Here is a 20,895-nt window from a genome sequence, read left to right on the forward strand (position 1 = left end):
TCCGCCCTCCCCTCCAGTGTCCGTGTCCCATCATGTCCCTGTCTTCCTGTACTCCAGTATGATTGTGATACCCCTCCCCCTTCTCTCCCCCACTTTTCCCTCCCTCTCTCTTCCTAGGGGAGGGGTGCTTACTGGGAACGGAATATAGGGCATGCAACATGCTAGGCAAGGCATCCAGCACCGAGCCATCCCTCTGGTTCTGACTGTGTTTTTAAATAGGTTCCTCTGTGCTTTTCCCACAGGGCCCACATAGTCAGCAAGCATATCAAGAGAGAATGGGCAATGGGCCTGTGTGTAGAGCAGGGAGGCTATGTGATTGAAGGTAGGTCCCTGGGGCTGCACCCGTTAGCTGAGCTGTTGGGCAGAAAGTCTGCTGAGTGTCCAACAAGAGATTTCTTCTTGACCCAGACCTCAAGAGCTGGGCTGCCCACTTGTGGCTCATTCCTGGGCCTCATGGAGGTTGTATGCATCCCATTTCCTCTCTTGGAGTTCAGCAGTGGGCAAAGCAATGGTTCATATTTCACTTGGTAGTGTGAACAAAGGTAGGACCTCATGGGATCCCCTGTCCCCTGCCTGGTCCATCCCCATCCTGTACGTCATAGTCAAGCCAACGCCTCTGTTCTAGTTCAGCCACAGAATTTATTGAGGTGACTCCAGCTTGCCTCTATTCCTCTTTTTTTTTTTTTTTTTGGATTTTTCGAGACAGGGTTTCTCTGTGTAGCTTTGCGCCTTTTCCTGGAACTCACTCTGTAGACCAGGCTGGCCTCGAACTCACAGAGATCTGCCTGCCTCTGCCTCCCGAGTGCTGGGATTAAAGGCGTGCGCCACCACCGCCCGGCTCTACTCCTCTTTCTCATCGCCATGGGTGATGATGTAGCAGAGGGACTTGTAGTCGATGTTGCCTGCCAGGTCCATGGGTGTCAGGGCAAACAGCTGCTCCACCTGCAGGAGGCACCCCACAGAGTGTGGCCTGTGATGCCACCCCTGTCCCAAGAGCTGTGCAGGAGGACTCAGCCTTCCAACCCCAAGTGCAGTCGGATGGTTTTGTCTGTTGGTGGACAGACTAGGAAGTGGGCCCGAATGGGGGCGGGGCCAAAGGCTCACCTGACCACAAAGACAACCCCACCCTCTTCTGAGTCTGCCTTCTCCCCTCTGGGTCTTAATAGAAATGGGAGCTCTTCTGGGAAGATCCTGTTACCCTTTCAGCTTGCACCGCCTAGGATCTGGGTTCTGAGCCCTGCGGGCGGCGGATCATGAGGCCTTCCCAGGGCTAGAGTGGCAATGCCAGGGACAGGTGTTGACAGGGCCAGCCGGTCTCACCTCAGCAGGAGAGAACTTGTCTGCCTGGGTCAGGAGAAGCTGCTTGAACCTGAGGAGAGAGAAGGCTTGAGCTGAGAGAAAGAATGGCGGGGGCCCAGGGAAGGACTGGTCACCTGCCAGAGTATAGTGAAGGCCGGAGACACCTGGAGGACCCACCTCGCCACCCTCTTGGTTCCCCTGTGGTGCCTGCCCCAGGGGATGGAAGAACCTCACTCACTCGTCCTTGTTCACCACCCCCTGGCCGCTGGGGTCAAACATTCGGAAAGCGCTCAGGATGGCTTCCTCAGGGTCCGTCCCTGGGGGCGGAGGCAGCCAGGTGAACTGTCACATTCCCGGCCTCTAGGCCCCACCCAGGGAGAACTTACAGGGAGCTGGGATCTTTCCTGGAGGACGTTGATGGAGGGGACAGTGAGCATGTGGGGCTGAAGGGCTAAGGCTGCATCAAATGATTTAAGATAAGGTAGGGTAGATGAGGGGGTACGGGAGAGGTGGGGGGGGCGGGGGTTGACCCCACAGAATGTTTCTCGAGGAATCAAAAGGGTTGGCTGGCCTGGCTGGGAAATTAGAATTGGGATTTGGAAGTGGATGTTTTTCTGAGTCCAAGTCAGCCCAGGATGCTCCACATCCTCTGGGTCGACCATGGCCAGGCAGGGTCCACATCTCAGTGAGTTCAGGTGAACCTTACATGGGGCCCAGGGGGTCAGGTTTGCTTAATGGCTAAGGAGGCTGACAGGATACAGACTCACCATTGAGTTTCTCCCCAAAGAGTGTGAGGAAGACCGTGAAGTTGATGGGGCCCTTCCCTTCCTGCAGCATGGCGTCCAGTTCCTCCTCTGGGACGCTTACCCGCCCTAGGAGGGTAGGACATGAGGTGACCCAGGCTGCCCTGCCTGCTTTCCTGGGCAGCTCCAGCTGTGGGGCTGCTGGGGGATGGGGATGTGTGACTGGACTGAGGGACATGTAAAGAGGCGATGTATGAGATAAAAGGCAGGGCACGGTCCTCTCTCTGAGCAGGCTGCTGAGGAGAATGAGATCAGCCCCTGGGAGGTGGGCCCGTGGATCCACTCACCGAGCTGGGAATAGGTCTCCTTCAGGTCTGACTTGCAGATGATGCCATCTCGATTCTGGTCAATGCAGCTGAAGGCCTGTGAGGAGAGCCTTCAGGTGGGAGCTACTACCCCCTCTCTTCCAGGGGAGGCAGGAGGTGAGGGAGAAGATTGGAGGGAGGACCCCTAACCCCCCCACACCCCGAGAAGAGAGGTGTGGAAGGGGTGTGGAGTGGATGCCCCTGGGTGAGAGGCTGCTGGAGATACGTGGTACTCACTTCCTTGAATTCCTGAATCTGGGCTTGTTCGAACATTGAGAAGACGTTGGAAGAGCCACGTTGAGCCTGCTTGGTGGCTGCAGCCTTGCCCCGGGTCCCAGCCTTCCTGCTGGCCTGTAATACTGATGGTGAGAGGGGTCCCCTCTCCAGTTCTCCAAAGTCCCCCCTCCCCAACTACTCACAGCCTCAGGGCACAACCAGGAGCGCCAGGGTGAGGGACTTTTCTCCACCCCTAGAGATCACTTCCCTGAGCCCAGCATGGGCACAGAAGTCCTTGGCTCTGCCCTTCTGCAGAGCAGAGACTGGCACCTGGGTGTGACTCGTCTCCTGTCCCCTGCCCAGCACTCACCATGATCTGTAGTGGTCTGGCTGTGTGATCTTGTCACAGGCTCTTTATGTCTCAGCCTTATCACACCCAGAGGCCCAAATAAGGAGAGGAATGGATGACGGGGCTAAACTTGGAAGCCCCCACTGGGAGAGGAAGACAAGGCCCCCCGAGCAGATCCCGTTTACACTCCTGGTGACCTCAAGCTCCCAAGTGTAACATCCTAGGATCCATCAGCTCTTGTGGCCAGGTTCCATGCCTTTCCTGGGCAGAGAGGATCAAAACTTTTACCGTTCCTGATCATGTTGTAGGGTCCCTGTGACCCCTCGTCTACCATCCCTCCTGCAAGTCCAGGCTGGACCTTGGCTAACGCCATCATCCTTACTCTTTGGACCTAGGAAGCAGTGCATGTTTCCGAGGATGGTCTCTGGCCTGAATCCTCTGGGGTTGGATGAAAAGCCTGAGCTCTGGCCGCTGCCCCGCTGATAACAGACAGACAGACAGACAGACAGACAGCAGTTCTGAGCAGGCTGTGAGCCCCACAGAACCAGGTGCTTGGTTTGGGGTAACTCGGGAGTGAGGTGGCAGGTCCTCGGCTGCTCTCCTCACATTCAGACCTGTGCTGCCGCACCTGCTCTGCTGACACACTAGGACCCACCCTGTTGGGAGCCTTGCTGTTCATAAGCTCCATTTCAACTCCATGCTCTAACCCCTCAGAAAACTCTCTCTGACATTCCCAACGGAGAGCTGCAGCCTACTCCTGAACACACATCTGGAATCCACAGGACCTGGCACATGGCGGGCCTGTGTGATGCTGTCTTGCAGGAAAGTTTTGGAGCACAGTGCCTCCTGGGGTTCCCATGAAAAGTGGCTCACAGGTCCCATCTAGTGGTTCTAAATTTGTTTGTTTTCTGAATGAAACAGAGAACAGTTGCCTTTGACCTGCTGGGTAGTTCCATTGAGAAAGAAATAAATGTGCATTAAAATCGCGCAAGTCTGTGTTTGCCTGCAGGTGTGCTTATGCTGCACAGAAAAGGCACTAAGCCCTGCAGCGATGTCACCTACCAGAGTTCTCCTCTGGAGGGACCTTAGAAACTGTGTGACACCACACAGCCCTGGCTCTTACTCACTGTTGCTTCCTCCATGGTTCTGAGGAGACAGAAGGCCGCTGAGACAAACCTACAGCTGAATCAGCGCCCGCCCCGCCCCCCCAACCCCGACCAGAGCAGCATCAGGCCTGGCCTTCCTGCTCTCTGTCTTCCACATGTTGCAGGGGCAACCAGGGGTCCGGGCCCAGCAGAGGGCTATTCAGTGCCTGGAGTGTCCCCATGTCACCTCATTCCCATTCCTACAGCCTACCTCTCACACTCCCCTGGGCATAGTGTCTGGAAGGTACAGCACATTCCGAGACACAACCAAGTTTAGGGACTACCTGTGTATGTATACCAGTGACGTTTCTTTGTATGACCTTATGCACAGAGGTCAAAGAACAATGACAGGCCATGTTTAAGTATTTTAAAATATTTAATTAAAAACTCCCCCACAGTCCCAGGTTGGTATGGAGAGGGTGGCATGGTATTTGGGGAGGGTGAGGGGGAGAGGGGCCTGCCTGGGTGGTCTCTTGGAGGGATACTGAGGGTGGCTTGCTTTTCCTCCCGGGTCAGGGATTCGAGAGTTGAAGACGCCATCCTGCTCGAAGGAGGAGGATCCTGATAGTGCAGAGTGAGGCTTCCCCTTGCTGGTCCCCTTAGGACAGGAACTCCGGAGCTCTATCCTCTGGCATCTCCTGGGAGGGTTCATCCCAGAACCATAAGTCACTCAGGGGTAGAGGTATATGTAGGAAGCAGTCTCTTTGGGGTGTTTGTGGCCTGCAAAGTCCCCTCCATGCAGCTGGACAGTCAGTTTCCCATAGCTCCCCAGCCTCTTGGGTCACAGGCAAGAAAACAGCCAGGCTTGGGTGAGCAGCAGCCCTTGCTCTCCGGGGAGCCCAGGTCTGGTCTGACCAAGCTGCTGGAGCTACCTCCCCACGCAGGGTATGTTCTCAGGGAAGCCAGACCATTGCAAGGTCCACAGGCACTCCCCTTGGGAGATCAGGGAGGCCACGCCCACAGCTGTGAGAGGCAAGAAGTGTGAAAATGCAAGTCCTGAGTGTGCAACGCCTTTCTCTGTAGTTGATTGTAACAAGAAAGGCTTTGGTGCCTCTGATCCTCTTCCTCTTCCCAGCCCCCTGGCCCAGGTTGAGAGTCCTAGGGCTGTCCCACATGACTGACTCTGCAGAAAGGCCTGCTCGGCTTGCAGGGGCCTCTCCCCATTTTCCAGGGGTAGCAGCAGAATAGATCTCCTGCCCTGGTGGGCTGGGAGCATCTGTAGGGTGTAGAGTCCCCATGGAGCCCAGGTTCCTGTCCTTGTGGCCTGGATTTCACTGGCCCAGCATGCAGGCCTTCTTGCAGGCCACCGCAGAGACCAGCGCTGCTCCCCTGCCACTGCCCTCCTCCGATTCGATGAAGGTGATTTCGCAGTTGGGTGTCAGCCTGCGCACACTGGCGTGGAACCGCTCCTTGAAGCTGAGCAAGAGAAAAATAGGGCTGTCACTTCTCCTCCCACCCTTTAGACCACCTCACCCTTGCCACCCATCCGTTTACCGTAGGCTCCCCGACTGTAGCATCCTCGGCATCCAGGCCTAAGGGGGGCCTGGTGGGAAGGCTCACAAATGCCTGGACCTGAGAGCCGCGCCCTTTGGGCCTCCCTTTAGTAGGGAGAGACTGGACCCGGCAGCTAAGGTGGAAACTGACCTAGGGTGCAGCTTGTATACGGAGCCATCCACGCCCACCGTGATGCGCATCACGTCTTCACTACGGCTTTCGCGCATGCGATTTATGACCCCCGCGAGTCCGGCTGAGCACATGTGGGCGGCGCGCGTGGACACGCTCTCACAGGCACGGCGCACAATGTCGCAGTCGGTGACCGAGGGCCGAAGCCCCAGAGTGCTCAGGATGTTGTGGATCTGCTTGCGGTCGCCTGAGTCGCTGTGGGCAGGATGGGGGAGGGAAGTCACTGAAGGTCCCGGAGGAATGGTGATGACCAGCCGGACCCAGCAGCCCTGGATTCTCTCTATAGTGAGGGTGACCATGCCACAGTCTCCAGGCTGTGCCTGGCTCCAGTCTCCCTGTGCCCCTGACCTAATACTCTGCTGCCCCTAGAACCCTGGTCCATTTCTCTGTGTCCCTGAGGCCACCTCTGTCCCCACCCCATTCCTCCTCCTCCTCCCAGACCCCGCCCCTGGTCCTGCCCCCTCCAGGCACCTCTCCACCTGCGACACAAAACGGGTCTCGAAGGCGCCACGTGTGCGCAGCTGCTCCGAGGCTTCTCCGTGGAACAGAAGATTCTCATCCACCAGCTTGAGCAACACAAGTCGTACCAGCTCGCCCATGTACTTCCCACCAATGAGCTTTTCGTACCTAGGTACAGAACAGTCGGTTATGCCAGCTGGTCCTCGGGAAATCCCCACAGGTCCCATTCCGGTTAAGTGGTGACCACACGGGGCACTGTGATTCCTTTCTCATTCCCACACCCAAGCCATTATCCAAGGTCCTTGCCCTGTGCCCTGCCTCCCACATTTGTAAACAGAGGCTTCAGAGGTCCTAGGAACATGCACATTTTTAACCCTGCTGCTGGCCTGGCATGTGAGAGGGGCACAGAGTTGAGGAGCCTCTGTGGTCCTTTGAAATCTTACTGGTGGCAGGCCTTTCGTGAGCACACAGCCTGGGACCTTAGTCCTTCCACAGGATGTTATTCTCATTGGCTCACAGGATTGGTGCCAGGCAGGGCACATGGCAGCCTGGCATATTTTTGCCTAATCTGTGGGCCCTATTTCATCTTGAAATCCAACAGATATTAACGACCTAACAGAGGCCTGTGAAGGTCTGAGATGAAACTCATTAAGTAGTTAACGTGAGAATGGTACCATGCAGGTGGCTAGCCTGTAATAGGCACAACTCATCTTATTCATTCATTTATTTATTTATTTACTTTCTTTTGAGACTAGATCTCACTATGTAGCCATGGCTACCCTGGAACTTGCTATGTAGCCCAGGCTGGCCTGGAACACAAAGAGATCTGTCTGCCTCTGCCTCCCAAGTGCTGAGATCAAAGGAGTGCACCACATCACGAGGCAATAGACATGATTCAAGACAAGCTCTGTGCAGCTGGTTCCCAAGATGTGTTCTGCCAACGTACAACATCCCTCCAAATGCTAATGTTCATTTTGTGGGACTGGCATACGTATGTACTTCGGGGGGATCCTGGTTTAAACCAGATAAACCTCGCAGGTCTTTCAGAGCTGCCTCTGGTGGGAGGCTCCCTATCAGGGTAGAGAGGTGGGACTTCCTCTAAACCACCATGACACCTCCACACCTCACAGGAGCAGACTGTGACGGAGCTGAAGAAAAGAGCCAGCTCACAGAGGGACCGACCGTGTGCTTCTCCTCAGAGCTCTTATGAACCAGCTGTTATGCGCTGTGACCCAGCTGTGGTGTGCCAGGCAGGAGCAGCCCCAGGGGTGGACTAGGAGGGCAGGGCATCCTTACAGTTGCTGACCGGGGTTCGCTGAGCTTTCGTCCACCATTCGGTCGTACTCCAGCAGGAACTCATCCAGCTCGCCTGAGTCCCCGAAGGCGCCCCACTCCGTGTTGACACACATGCGTCCCTCATCTCCTTCTACCAGCTCCACATTCTGCATCTCCTCCATGTAGCAGGCGTTGCAGCCGGTGCCTGCAGGGATGGGGCACATAAGGCTATAAGAACGGGGGGGATGGAGGCTGGAAGGCTGGAGCGGCTGTGTAACGCAGGGTCGATGGGTCAGTCTGGGCACTGTCCTCTAACACGGGTGGCATCCCCACTCTTTCCCTGGGTAGTCAGGGGAATGGAGAAAAACAAGGTGTGCCAATGTGGTTTGACAACTGGAAATGGATTTGAGGTGTTGTTTTATTTTTACTTATTTATTTTAAAAACCTTTATGTATAGGAGTGTTTTGTCTACATGTATGTTTGTGCACCACAGACGTGCCTGCCTGGTGCCCATAGAAGCTAGAGGAGGGTATAGATCCCCTGGAACCAGAGTTTACAGACAGTTGTGAGCCATCCTGTGGGTACTGGGAATGGAATCCAGGACCTCTGGAAGAGCAGCCAGTGCTCTTAACTGCTCAGCCATCTCTCCAGCCCCTTGCTGTCTAGCACTTTGTAGGCACATCTTTAAGTCTCTCTCCTCAGCCCTTTTAGGGGACTCTCAATATAAGTAAGGCACTGTGTAGGCCCTTGGAGCAGTCCAGAGGCCACCGCGGCAGTCCAGAGGCCACTGCAGGTAGGACCTGCTGTACTTTGTCACGTGCCCTGCCTCGTGCAGAGTGAAAATGTGGAGTTCTTGAGGAGCATGACCATATGGACTGTCCACCTCTCAAGCTGGCAAGGACAGCGAAGCCATGCTATTCAGCAGTCCTCGCTAAAGGAGTCTGGGGCCAGTGACATTCTGACTTCTAGAAATCCAGATTTGGATGTGAATTCTCCCAATGTTTTCAATCTTGGTAATTATCGTGACTCTGATGTTGAATAATGAGCAGTCACCACGTCTGTTTGTGAGTAGATATGAGTGATGGGCCACCAGAAGGTACCCATCACTTTCGGATCACACCACAGGTGTGCCCCGGCAGAGTTGGTGCAGCTTGGCCTGGATTAAGTGAGGTATCTTGGGAGCCCCAGGAGGAATTATGGAGGGCACAGCTGGGATATATATATGGAGGCACAGCCAGACACATCTGGAGGGAGAACTTTTCACTAGAAAGGCAAGATAGAAAGTAAAAATAGTAAAGAGAAGGGAGATGCATTGGGGGCAGGCTAGAGCAGGGGTTCTCAACCCGTGGGTCCCAACAGGAGTCACCTAAGACCGTCGGAAATATCACACTGCCATCCACAACAGTAGCAAAACTACAGTTACAAAGTAGCAATGAAAATAATGTTATGGTTGGGGGTCACCACAACATGAACTATATTAAAGAGTCACAGCATTAGGAAGGTTGAGAACCACTGGGCTAGAGTGTAAAAATATACGCACACAGCTGGATATAGTGGTATACACCTTTAGTCCCAGCACTTGGGAGGCAGAGGCAGGAGGATCTCTGTGAGTTCAAGACCTTGGTACATAGTGAGTTCTAGGACAGCCAGAGCTACACAGTGAGACCCTGTCTCAAAGCAGCAATAAGTTATATATATATATGTGTGTGTGTATACACCTATAATGTTTTTAAAAATGCATGTTTATAGTATGAATATATTATTTAGCATGTATTACTTAGGGGACAAGTATAAGTGCAGATGAGGACCTATGAATACAAACACATGGCATTGGAGATCTGTCTCTGAAGGGCCCAGAACACAGGGCTTTCTGGGTAATCAGGGCCCAGAGAGTCCAAACAAACATCCCTACACCTGTGTGCCCAGCAGTTAACAGATTCGATTGACACACTCACTGCTTCGGAAGACCACAGGAACTTCTGAGACAATGTGGGGGAAGAGAACTGGTGTTGAGCTCCCACCCCTGGTTAGGAGGGGACAGCTGTGGCTTCCTTTTCTGGACTCGCCTTCCCTCCAGAGTGGGTTTAGGGCCTGGCAGTTCAGAGATTCAGTGCTGAATCTCTGTCGGGGGCAGGGCCAGGAAGGGGTAGGGCCGACTTGCAGCATGGATGACGCCACTTCTGCTGATTCTCTTCCACTTGGACAGATTTGTCCAGTGTGGTCAATTTGCTAGATAAAGTGGTTTAATTACATCCAGATAGGCAGGGCAGGTGTGCAGCTGGGAGGCCACCTGATGCCCCGCTGCTGCTGCTAACATTGAAGTGCTTCCCATCAACACACAGTTCCCGCACCACCACAGCCCCAAGGCTGCTTGGCTCAGGGGCCAGGCCCCCCTTGACTGGCACCGGTTGTTAATGCTCTGGCATTGACTGCTAAGCCTCAGTGCAGCCGGGAAGGGCAGCAGGGGAACAGGCCCTTACCCACAATCATGCCGACCTCGCACTGGCGGTCTTCATAGTAGCAAGAAATCATCGTGGCCACTGTGTCATTCACCATCGCCACCACATCCATCTCAAAGTCCTGCCAAGAGTACAGAGACGACGGAAATGGAGCTGAGGAGAGGGCCCTGTATGAAGGAGTAGGGGCCCGGGACAGCCCCTCAGGGCAGGCAAAGGTGTCCTCACCCCTCTCCTCTTGATAGCATCTCGGAGAAGTCCCACAATGTTGTTCCCTTCTGCTCCGGAGGCCTTGAAGCCCTTGGTCCAGTTGAGGAGGATGCCCTGTAGGGGTAGGAAGGCATTATGGCTGCTGTGGCAGGGATCTGCGGCCTTAAACCAACCAGGTCACAGGTCCATGGCACCCCCACCACCTACTTCCCATATGAGGAAGTAGACTCACACAGCTTTGAGAGGTACCGGGAACAATTTTCTACACACACACACACACACACACACACACACACACACACACACACACACACTCAGAGAAGCCCAGGACCTTGAGAATGCTCTATCTCTAAGTTGTACCCTCTAGCATAAGAGTGTTGAGCAGCAAAGCTTAGAGATATCATTCCCTAGTAGAGGTAGGACAGTCAGGTCCCTGGGAGGACAGTGCTGAATAACATGGGGTGCTGTGAAATAATCCTTCTGTACATTGTGAATATGTATTACTGTCATTGATTAATAAAAAGCTGACAGGCTGGTAGCCAGGCAGGGAGCATAGATGGGACAGCCAGACACAGAGGACTCTGGGAAGAAGAAGGGCAGAGTCAGAGGAGATGCCAGGCAGCCGATGAGGAACCAGGATGTGTAGAAAATGAGGTGACAAGCCATGAGCCACATGGCAAAGCATAGGTAAGAAATATGGGTTAATTTAAATGTAAGAGGTAGGTAGTAACAGGCCTGAGCTATCGGCCAAGCATTTATAATTTCTATTGAGTCTCTGAGTCAGTTATTTGGGAAGCGGCTGCCAGTTATTTGGGAGCAGGCGGTAGGGACAGGAAAATCCCACCTACAGTTGGGGTTCCTCTCTTACAGTGAATCCTGCTGCACATGAAGATATCACATGTGGCTTTCTCTGTAGAGCTTGGGGCTTAGAAAACTACTGGAGATGTGGGTTTGGCTGATGCTTTTGCCCCTTGGGACATGACCTGGTTTTATCTCTGACACAGAGGTTGTATTGATTTATTTTGATTTTCAACTTGACTTAATGTAGAGTCACCTGGGAAAGGAGTCTCAGTAAGGGATTGTTTAGATTAAGTTGGCCAATGGACAGTTAGTTATCTTGATCACATTAATTGAGATGGGAAGGCTTGCCCCTAGTTGGGGGCACCATTCCCTAGGCAGAGGCATGGCAAAAGTGAGCTGAACACAAGCGAGCAAGAATTCTTTGCTCTGTATTTGTGATTGTGGATGAAACTCCTACCTCTGTGACTCCCCGGTATGATACACTATAACCTGGAACTGTGGGCTAAATTAAGCCCTTTCTCCCCAAAGTTGCTTTTGTCAGAGTACTTTATCACAGGACCTATAAAGGAAACTAAAGAAGAGACCTTATGGTGTGTGTGTGTGTGTGTGTGTGTGTGTGTGTGTGTGTGTGTGTGTGTGTGTGTGTGTATGTATGTCTGATGTAACTTGTGACCTTGCCAGTGGAGTAGATTCTCAGATCCTTCCAACTTGTGACTCAGCCAGAAGCAGGGAGGTGTCTTTGCACTCTGTGGTCAGCTGGGGCCCCAGGCCAGCTGCCACCTCCCACTGCGAGCAACTTGCTTAACCTGTTTCTTTATCTGTAGTGGGGTGACCATAGCATGTCTCCTGAGAGGCTTTTCCACAGAGTAAGAATCAGCTGATGTTATGTCTGTTTGCCAAAGCTTTTCAGATAGGAAGTGACAGGGGCCACAGCTGAAGTCTCCTCTAAGCTTGGGGGCTCTTTTACAGCTTGGGTTGGGGAGCCTCACCTGAAGGCAGTGGGAGCAGTGTCTCCTTCCATTCATCCCCCTCCCGTCTCCTCCGCCTGGCTCACCTTGTCTATGTCTTCGTGCCTTACAGGGAAGGAGAAGGTGAAGCCCAGGGGTAGTTTCTTGTGCTTCATCTGATGCTTGTCCAGGAAGTCAGAGATGCACTCAGAGATGTAGTCAAAGAGCTAGGCGTTGCACCAGAGTGGCATTGGGTCAGGGCTGGGACAGTAGCAGCTCTCTCCCCAGGGTCCCTTGGAGGTGTTAAGACGTTTGACCCCAGAGGCTGCAACTGTCTGCTGGACCCGTCTGCTGTTTGCTTCTCATTAGGATTCAGGCCGTGCACCTCCCCAGATGGAGAACCCTGCAGACTGCGGTCCCCAGAGCAATGTGGCACAAGACAGGCTGATCCTCTAAGCCCCCTCCCTCACTTGCCCAGTGAGGACTGACTAGCATCAAGCCTGGATGGCTGTCCTGTAAAGCTCTGGGTGGAAACACATTCTTGGCCATGACTATGATTTCCGTCTCTTGTGCTGTTTCCTAGGTATCCTGGCCACCTGACCCCTGCTGAAGGCTGGTCCCAATCCCTTCCAGTGGAATGGTTCACATGGCTATGTACTGCTGAGCGCTTTGCAGATGGATGAGGGAGCTGCCTCGTAACATGCCCAGTCCCAGGCTGAGATGTGCTGAGGGAAGGCTGAGTGACTTCGGGTAACTCTGGTGATGGGTTCTGCCTTGTCCCTGGGCATGGCTGGGGGTTCTGGCTTAGTCCATGGCTCCTTCTATTTCTAGGTCCCCAGTCTGAGTCTCCCTCATGCTTAGGGGACCCTGCTGCTCGGGCAGACAGTGTGGTTCTTGCCACGCCACTTGGCATATACCTGTTGGCGGGTTAGTGGTGGCCTGTGAGCAAGGTTGGGCTGTGTGAACTGACGGCTGGGCAAGCATGGCTTCTGGCTGGCTGTTCACTCCTAAGCTTTGCTTTCCCCTCTAGGAAACTGGACAGAAGCTGGGTTCTCCTCTGCTGACCTCTCTTCAGCCCCTTCCTGTTCTGAGACGACTGGAACCGCGACTTGGGACACTTTAAGCCTCTGAGTCACCTTCTTGGGTCTCCCGCTGATGCTGAGCGGCCCACCATCACTTCTGTTCTCAGAACCCTCCCATCAGGACCAGTTCTCCTGAGGTCCTGGGCGACCTCGACCCCTAGCCCTCCTTTTCCAGCCCCTCAAGCTGCTCACCATCTCTGCCGTGCCCGTCATGGCGTCCTCGGGGATGGAGTACATCTGGTGTTTGGTCTTCACGCTCCACTGCCCCGCCTCCCCCTCTCCCACCTTCACCAGCATCACCCGGAAGTTGGTTCCTCCCAGGTCTAAGGAGAGAAAGTCTCCAACTTCTGCAGGCAGAGGGAGATATGTTCAGCCTCATTGCCTATCTGACAGGTGGAATAGGTATGGGGACCCCAGACATTGTGGATGAGGAGAAGCTAGCCTAGACGCTGGGGGTGGGGCAATGCTAGAACTGTGGAAGGGTCAAAGGTGAACTAGGGAACATCAGCGGGAAACCCCTGCCTTAGGTAGAGACAGTCAGAACCCAGATAGCTACATAGAGACCTAGAGTAACGGACTACACTCTGGATAAGGAGGAGGTTCCCCAAGCGACCTTAGAGACAAAAAAAGAAGCCAGTTCTCCTGAGGCTTGATAGCTCCAGGCTGGGCCTGAGCACCCCAGGGCTTCAGGCAACTGGACAAAGACCTATCAAGTGACTTGGGGATGCCGTCATTTGCCTAGGGAGTCCTGTCTAGGGACAGATGATCCCTGCGGTACCTGAGCCTTCTGGGGTGGAACGCACGTAGGTGGGCAACATCTTTACACTGGCCTCCTCGTGGGTCTCCAGCCTCAGGCCACGGTCCATCTCCTTCTGCATCCGCCTCATCACCTTCTTCAGGTCTTCCTCCCGCAGCTGGAACTCTGCCAGGATCTGCTCTACCTGTACAGGGAGGGCATGGGAGCGCCTGTGGCTGCCACCAGGAACCTCCACACACCAAGGGTCTCCTTTTTGTCTTCTGACCCCAGGTGCAGGATGGTCCACACGTCAGACTATTTACCATAGTTTATTTCAGATATTCCAGGCCCAGCCCCTCAGCAATTAGCCTGGGTGCTCTGGGGGGAGTGAACAGCAGGGAGCTGGGTAGCCTTTGCTCTTAGCAGGTCTTTGAAGCACAATGCCTTGAAGTGCCTCCCATTGCCCCTAAGATTCTGGATGATGTGGTGATATATTGTGCACCCTAATAAATTTGCCTAAAGATCAGAACAGAACAAGTCACTAGATTAAACATAGAGGCCAGGCAGTGGTGGCACACACCTTTAATCCTAGCATTCGGGAGGCAGAGATCAGTCTGGATCTCTGTGAGTTCAAAACCACCCTGGACTACATGAGATTGACTCAATCTAGGAGAGAAACAGAGCCAGGTAGTGGTGGCACACACCTTTAATCACAGTACTTGGGAGTCACAAGCCTTTAATCCCAGCACTAGGAAAGTTGAGACAGGAAATGATATGGGTGGGCGGAGAAAGGTATCTAAGGTGTGAGGAGACAGGAACTAAAGTCTTTCTGCTGAAGAAGGCTTTTCAAGCTGAGGAATCTGAGAGGTAAGAGGTGGCTTGTTCCTTTGTCTCTCTGATCTTCAGGCAAATTTATTAGGGTATGCAATATATCACCACAGGATGAGGGGAGGAAAATGTTCTAAACGGGACTTTGGTGAGGTGGGACTGGAGCGGGCATTACTGTGTAAAGAGCCAGGTTTTTTTTCCTACTGTAGGACTTTATGGAATGAATGGGCCAGTATGCATAGAGTAGCCAAGACTAGAGTAGCTGGAGTGACCCCTAGTACCAAACAGGGGTCTGGCTAGCAAAGCATGGCCGTCCACAGTGTGCCAGCTTTAAGCCCAGAGGGAGGACACTCTCAGTATCGACACAGGAGACCTGTGCATGAGAAGCTCAGAACCAACACTGCCATTCCTGCAAGTGGATGGCCAAGGTAGGGGATTCACCCTCCACATGATGGCGTAGGGTAGCTGGACCCTGCAGGGTGGGCAGCTATGTGGCTGTTCACTTTGTAGAGCAGTGTGTGTTCATGCATATGTTAGTACACAGGGTAGTGAGAAGTCATTGCAAAGATACTTGTACTTTGAACCAAAAAGAAAAATGAGGGATCTTCTGATAACAGTTACAGATCCATTTTTTAAAATGAGAATCTGCTCTCTTTGTGTTTTGCACATAAGCTCAGTGCGCTGGAGGAATTTGGACTACAGCAGGGGCATCATCTTCTATTACCCAGATTTGCTCAGGGGGGCTGGGAGGAACAGTAAACCCTGATAGACTAAGCCAGGCACAGTGGTTCTATCTCCTTTGCTTGGAGCTTGGGCATATGACTGAATTCACCAATGGCAGGTGAAGGGAAGCCTGAATTTAGCGGGAGAGGGGAATTCAGTGCCTCTTCGTTTGTGAACACAGCTGTGTAAGGATGTGATGGTTGGCATTGCCGCAGCCATCTTGTAGCCATGCAGAGACAAGAGGGAAAAGACTGTTAGCCTATTGCACACGGCAGAGAAGAGAGGGTGACGCCAGACCTAGCCAACTCTACATGCAGGTTATGGAGCAGTCACTTAAGCCATGGGGACTCTTTTTTTTTTTTTTTTTTTGGTTTTTCGAGACAGGGTTTCTCTGTGTAGCTTTGCGCCTTTCCTGGAACTCGCTTTGGAGACCAGGCTGGCCTCGAACTCACAGAGATCCGCCTGGCTCTGCCTCCCGAGTGCTGGGATTAAAGGCGTGCGCCACCACCGCCCGGCTGCCATGGGGACTCTTGGTTCCCTTCAACCAAAAGCATTCCTAAGAGATACAGAGCATTGGTTAATGACCACTTAAGGAAAAATAAAAGCCCCCACATAGAGTTTAAACCCGGGGAAGTTTAAAGGAATGGGTTCGAAAGGCAAGGGTTTGAACAAAGGCACTGAGCAGACACCAGCATCAGCTGAGAATGAGGGGAGCATGTAGCCAGCCACTTCTGCCCCCAGCCCCGTAGAGCAGGCCTCTAGAGACATACTCAGCACCCTCTGGAACAATCCATGTTGTATCCAGCAACCCAGGATGTTCCCCAAAGCAACACCCTTGGCTTCCTTTGTCTCTTTCCTAGTCTTGTAGAATTTACTGAGAATGAGCAGCTGTAAGATGTTTGTTTCTCCCTTGAGGTACAGCTATTCAAAGGGACCCAGTGACAGGTTGGGTGTGGTGGCACATGCCTCTAATCCCAGTACTCAGGAGACAGAGTCAGGAAAGCCTGTCACAAAACCAAACCAAACCAAATAAAAAACAATCAAAGGGACCCAATTATAGATACCCATGGTTTTATATCAGAGACAAGTAGGGATGATCTTAACAAAAGTTCATCCTCAGGCCCTGTTGGGCCCCATCCCTGCCTCTCTGTTCAAGTAGCTCCTCTTGGTGACTAGAGGCTGGATTCCGAGTTTAGTTAGAGCTAGGGTTGGTTAGGGTTAAGGTTAGGGTTGGTTAGGGTTAGGATTAGCGTTCGGGTTAGGGTTAGGATTATCGTTAGGGTTAGGGTTAAGGTTAGGGTTGCCTTCAGTTCTAGACCTTTCACCAAATGAGCTAATATTTCAGGCTTGGGTCTCTGAAGAGGCTGAGAGTTAAAGACTCGGCCCAAGGTGACTGGTTAGTGTCTGGCTGGACTATCTCGTTGAGTTGGGCCCTAAGTGACTCATCCTGTATGGAGTTAAGAAGATTTTCTCCAGATTTTAGAGGGTTCCTGTGATAATGTGATATAAAGTAACTGTTGTTTCCTTCTCTCAGAAGTGGCGGATTTGCGGGTCAATCTCTCTGTCTCGCCACCTTCCTGTAAACGTTGGAAAACCAAGCGTACTGGATGCTACCCAGGCTCTGTAGTTCCTAAGCCAGAGTGTGTGTCCCGAGGACCTGACACCCATGAAACCAAACTGATGCCATTTGTCAAGAGGACCGATACTGTCTCTATCAAAACTTAATTTTGATTTGCAGCTTCAGGACACAGAGTATGTAAACACTTCACAAGAACTACACCAGAACCTCTTCTCTGAAAGAAGACCTCCCCCCAAACACACCCTAATACTCCATATTCACCAGCAAGGCCATGATCAATAACCCAAGATACCTACCTACCCCTACCACGACACTTTCTGCATCTTTCTGGAGAAGGAGGTAGAGCTTTCTGGCACTGAGGCAGTGAGATGGGACCTTCTGCAAAGCCCAGTCCCATTCTCATAAACAGAATTGCATCTGGCCTGTGGATCTGCCAACATTTAAAAATCTATTTAAAATCGAGATCCTTTTTTACAGGAAGTTGAGACTGCCAACAAACTGGGTCTGCATTCTCACTGAGGCTATAGGGAAGTGGGGAGCCTGCCCCCCAGTGGTAGAAGTGGTTTAAGTTCCCTGACCACAGAGCCCTCAGTCTGAGCTTTGGTCAAATCCGGCACACTGCAGTACTTCTCATACTCATCCAGACCCCTGGGGCTAGAAGAACACCCTCACATACCCCTATATCTCTTCCCCAAGCCTAGTGATGCAGGTTGGAGGGGGGTTGCTGGACGGTGCTTAAGCTGAAGCTGCTAAGGGGTTCTGCTTTTGCTGTGGAGAGTGTCTTCCAAAGGTGAGTCCCGTCCGTCCCTGGAAACAGAAGCCCCTTCCTCAGATGGATGCCCATACTTCCAGCACCAGGTCAGTGTACAACCCAGGGGGAGTCTGACCAGGAGTGACTTCACAATTCTTTAGGCTGTGGGTATAGGAGGGGGACAATGGGCATCATGTCTTGATGAAGTCTACCTAGCAGTCCCCATAGATTGTACACAGGAGCAAGAGCTATAGGCCAGGCCCACCCTGGCCATCCCTGGGTCTCCCCCACATTCCTGAATCATTCCAAGACACTCCAGGACACTGAATACACACTGTCCAAACCCTCCCCACAAGCCCATAGACCTATGAGTGAAGAGGTGGGTGGTAAGCAGATGCTCGGGCTCGGAGCCTACACCTACCCATTGGGCTGCTTCCTACATGATTTGGGGACCTGGTTTTGGCTGGTGTCCAGTGAGACAGTCTAGGGTGTATGTCTCTAGAAGGGTCTCATGTTGCAGGGAGACTCTGTTAGCTCGCTAGCTTCTCTTGTGGACCTTGTCTGAGAAGTCACAGGACACATAACCAAGGTTCAAGGTCACAAGCGAACATAGGGCTTTTCCTGTGGGAGGATTCCCCTCCTCCTAATTCCCTAGGGAGCATTGGGAGGCCTCCTTAGCAGATGCCAGTTGTGGGCAGTGTGCTGTGTGGTGGGTGGGATATTAGAGAGGAGCTGAGAGCATGTTTGCCATCTGTGTGTTCAGGAACATCTGTCCCAAGTACAGCAGCCATGTGAGGCCAGTGCTCATAGAGAGCCGTGGGAAAGAATTACATGGCGCTGGAGCGGTGAGAGGAGGCAGGTATCAGGGTGGGCGGAGAGAGTGCTGCTGATAGTCCCTAGAAAGTGGGGAGGTTGCATAGAGGGGAGAAGGGAGTGACCCCAACGACTGTGAGAAGCCTAGAGACTCCTGGCTGCAGAGTCGGGGCTTTGGGGGACAGGGTGGGAATGGGGGCATTAGGCTGTCTCCACACTCAGGGTACAGTGACGGTAAGCACAGGACGGAGAGGTGGCAAGGTCTAGAGAACATACACATCTGCTGACAGCTTGAGGGTTTTAGGTAGAGACACATCAGGAGGATCACATGGGCTAGCCTGAGCCTCTGGAGCAGGGCTCCGTTGGGATTGAGCACTCTGGGAAGCTGAGCCAAGCACGCCACCCATCTGCCTGCACACATTTGTCTCAAGTGTTTATGGCTGGCTGTGTGAGGACAGAGTTCAGGGAAACAGTGGAGATACACACTTGAAAGCCCTCAGCGTGGGGATTTCTTAAGGCTACAAGTCTGGATGAGGTCACAGGTCAGAAAATGGGAGGAATGGAGCTGGCAGGGCCAGATGCCCTGAGCAGGCTTGGAGATCCTACCTTAGAGTGCAGTAAAAAATAAGACACCATCGCTGGGCAGCGGTGGCACATGCCTTTAATCCCAGCACTTGGGAGGCAGTGGCAGGCAGATCTCTGTGAGTTCAAGGCCAGCCTCGTCTACAGAGCTAATTCCAAGAAACCCTGTCTCAAAAACCATTAATGATAATGCACCATCAAGTGTTGTGATTACCAGATGAAGAGGTCTCCTTCTTAGCACTGGGAGAGGGGGCCCCAAGGAGCTGTGGACCTCAGAGAATCTGGACAAGGGCTAGAAAAGCCTGTGAATAAAAGCTACAGCACCCAAGGTCCAGAGATAGTCTCAGTGCCCCCATGTCCAGCCTCAGCCTGGCCTCTCTTTCCCCAGGCCCTCTGGTGGCTATACACACAGGAATGAATGACCTAGGTCAGCCGTCCACATACTCCAGAGGAAGAGAACCCCACAGTCTTCCAAGTACAGCCATGAGGTATCCCTGCGAGATAAGTAGCACTAGGAAAAACCCCAGTCTAGGCACAATTGTCCCAGGAGCAAGCCCCTGTGAACTCCTCAAGAGATGGACAATAGTGGCGTCAGTGAGGAGGGTATGGAGGGAAGAAGGGCCACATCCAGGACTCTTACAGGACTGCATCTGCCCTTCCAATGGCCCATCAACCCCCCTCCCCAACCTGAGGGTGCTGGCCTCAGAGTTCCCCTTCTGATTCCAGGCCTCTGGCCTGTGAGTGGCCCTTACCAGAGTCAACTGGGCTCCACTCCTGGCGGTATCCATAGCCATCTCTCGGAGAGGACAAGCAGGAGGTAGTTGGGGAAGTGGAGATGTTCCTGCCTCCTGAGGCCACCTGCTGCAGGTGAGGGCTGTCTGGCTGAGTGTTGCAAGAGACAGGCAGCCAAGGGCTTCTGCACTAATGGGCCGGATGAGCGGCTGCTGAAATACTCTGCCTACTTCCACAAGGTCAGGGCCAGGCCAGGTCAAAGGACCACGTGGGGTCGGGTTTGACAAAGGCCACAAGGATGGGGCTATGAGGCAGGCTGCTCTGCTCTTTGAACGCTGCTTGGTATGGCTGTTGAGAGGCTGACGAGGTGGCTGGAGCCAGCCTATCCACACCCCACCTCTCAGACTTGTTAAGGAAGACGGTAATGGTAATGGGTGCCTGAAGGGAAGGGCTGAAGGGAAGCAGGTATGTGTATGATGGGGAACTGTGTGTGCCAGTGAAGCTTCCAACTTGCTCTAGGAGCAGTGGGGATCCCCATGGGTTTTCATCTGCGGAGGGTTGGCTATGCATGTCACACAGTCTGGGACTCCATCATGGAACTTGGGTGGGAAGGGGAAGCTGGGAAAAGGAAGGAAGCCAAGTTTCTGTGAAAAGTATAGAGCTTGGCCATGGGGTCTGGAATGGGGATGAGGATGGGAGGGGAGGGGAGGGAAGAGGAGGGGTACCTGTGCAACACAAGCAGGAGTAGGTTCAGGTCCTTGGGGATGCCCTGACATGTCCCCCAAGTAAAACAATACGTGTTTCACTCAGAATTTTTTACTGGCGTGGACCCTCCTTAAACTGCCTTCAACCCAAACAGCAAGAAATAGAACGGAAGAGGCCATTGGGTTTGTGACAGCAATGCTCAGGACACAGGCTCGCTTCGAGTTTCTCCATAAGGCTCAGACATCCCCTGGTCCTTCTCTTGGGCTTGGCCTGGAGTGACCCCAACATACTCTGCACTTGCTGGCATCTCCAAGCCCTGCTAAAATTAGCCACCATTGGCAAGTAGGTCAGGGTACAGAGGGTGCCCTGTCAGAATGCCAGGTTCTCCCACGATTGGCCAGGATGGTCACCCCTTG

At 53.1% G+C, this 20,895-nt stretch overlaps 2 protein-coding genes across 3 annotated transcripts in view; both read right to left on the reverse strand.

Annotated features, from left to right (window-relative positions):
• Positions 1–840: 840 nt before the first annotated feature.
• Positions 841–2,752, reverse strand: Myl7 (myosin light chain 7). Its single transcript, XM_052735872.1, has 6 exons — positions 2,645–2,752; positions 2,390–2,465; positions 2,067–2,171; positions 1,538–1,616; positions 1,321–1,369; positions 841–942 (listed from the first exon to the last, which is right to left on the reverse strand). The coding sequence occupies exons 1-6, from the start codon at positions 2,678–2,680 to the stop codon at positions 841–843; spliced, it is 447 nt and encodes a 148-aa protein (XP_052591832.1). The 5' UTR covers positions 2,681–2,752.
• Positions 2,753–4,470: 1,718 nt separating this feature from the next.
• Positions 4,471–20,895, reverse strand: part of Gck (glucokinase) — a 39,596-nt gene continuing 23,171 nt past the window's right edge. Inside the window, exons 2-10 of one of the 2 annotated variants that reach the window (XM_052734435.1) lie at positions 13,809–13,971; positions 13,223–13,377; positions 12,056–12,175; positions 10,219–10,314; positions 10,015–10,114; positions 7,556–7,739; positions 6,272–6,427; positions 5,762–5,995; positions 4,471–5,533 (exon numbers count right to left, since the gene is read on the reverse strand). In XM_052734435.1, the coding sequence (XP_052590395.1) occupies positions 5,389–5,533; positions 5,762–5,995; positions 6,272–6,427; positions 7,556–7,739; positions 10,015–10,114; positions 10,219–10,314; positions 12,056–12,175; positions 13,223–13,377; positions 13,809–13,971 (1,353 nt within the window). In that variant the 3' untranslated portion in view covers positions 4,471–5,388. The remainder of the gene's footprint in view (positions 5,534–5,761; positions 5,996–6,271; positions 6,428–7,555; positions 7,740–10,014; positions 10,115–10,218; positions 10,315–12,055; positions 12,176–13,222; positions 13,378–13,808; positions 13,972–20,895) is intronic. The other variant, XM_052734437.1, reaches the window with a different exon arrangement.

The sequence above is a fragment of the Peromyscus californicus genome, unplaced genomic scaffold (assembly GCF_007827085.1).
Source record: "Peromyscus californicus insignis strain IS unplaced genomic scaffold, ASM782708v3 Scaffold_13__1_contigs__length_99412109, whole genome shotgun sequence".
Lineage (NCBI taxonomy): Eukaryota > Metazoa > Chordata > Mammalia > Rodentia > Cricetidae > Peromyscus > Peromyscus californicus.

Excerpts from the sequence above, each read along its gene's own strand:
- Myl7 (XM_052735872.1), bottom strand. The coding sequence starts at position 2,680 with ATGTTCGAACAAGCCCAGATTCAGGAATTCAAGGAA. Across the intron at positions 1,617-2,066 it reads CTTTGGGGAGAAACTCAATG|GGACGGACCCTGAGGAAGCC; the intron begins GTGAGTCTGTAT and ends CTCCGCCCCCAG. Across the intron at positions 1,370-1,537 it reads GGGGTGGTGAACAAGGACGA|GTTCAAGCAGCTTCTCCTGA; the intron begins GTGAGTGAGGTT and ends CTCTCTCCTCAG.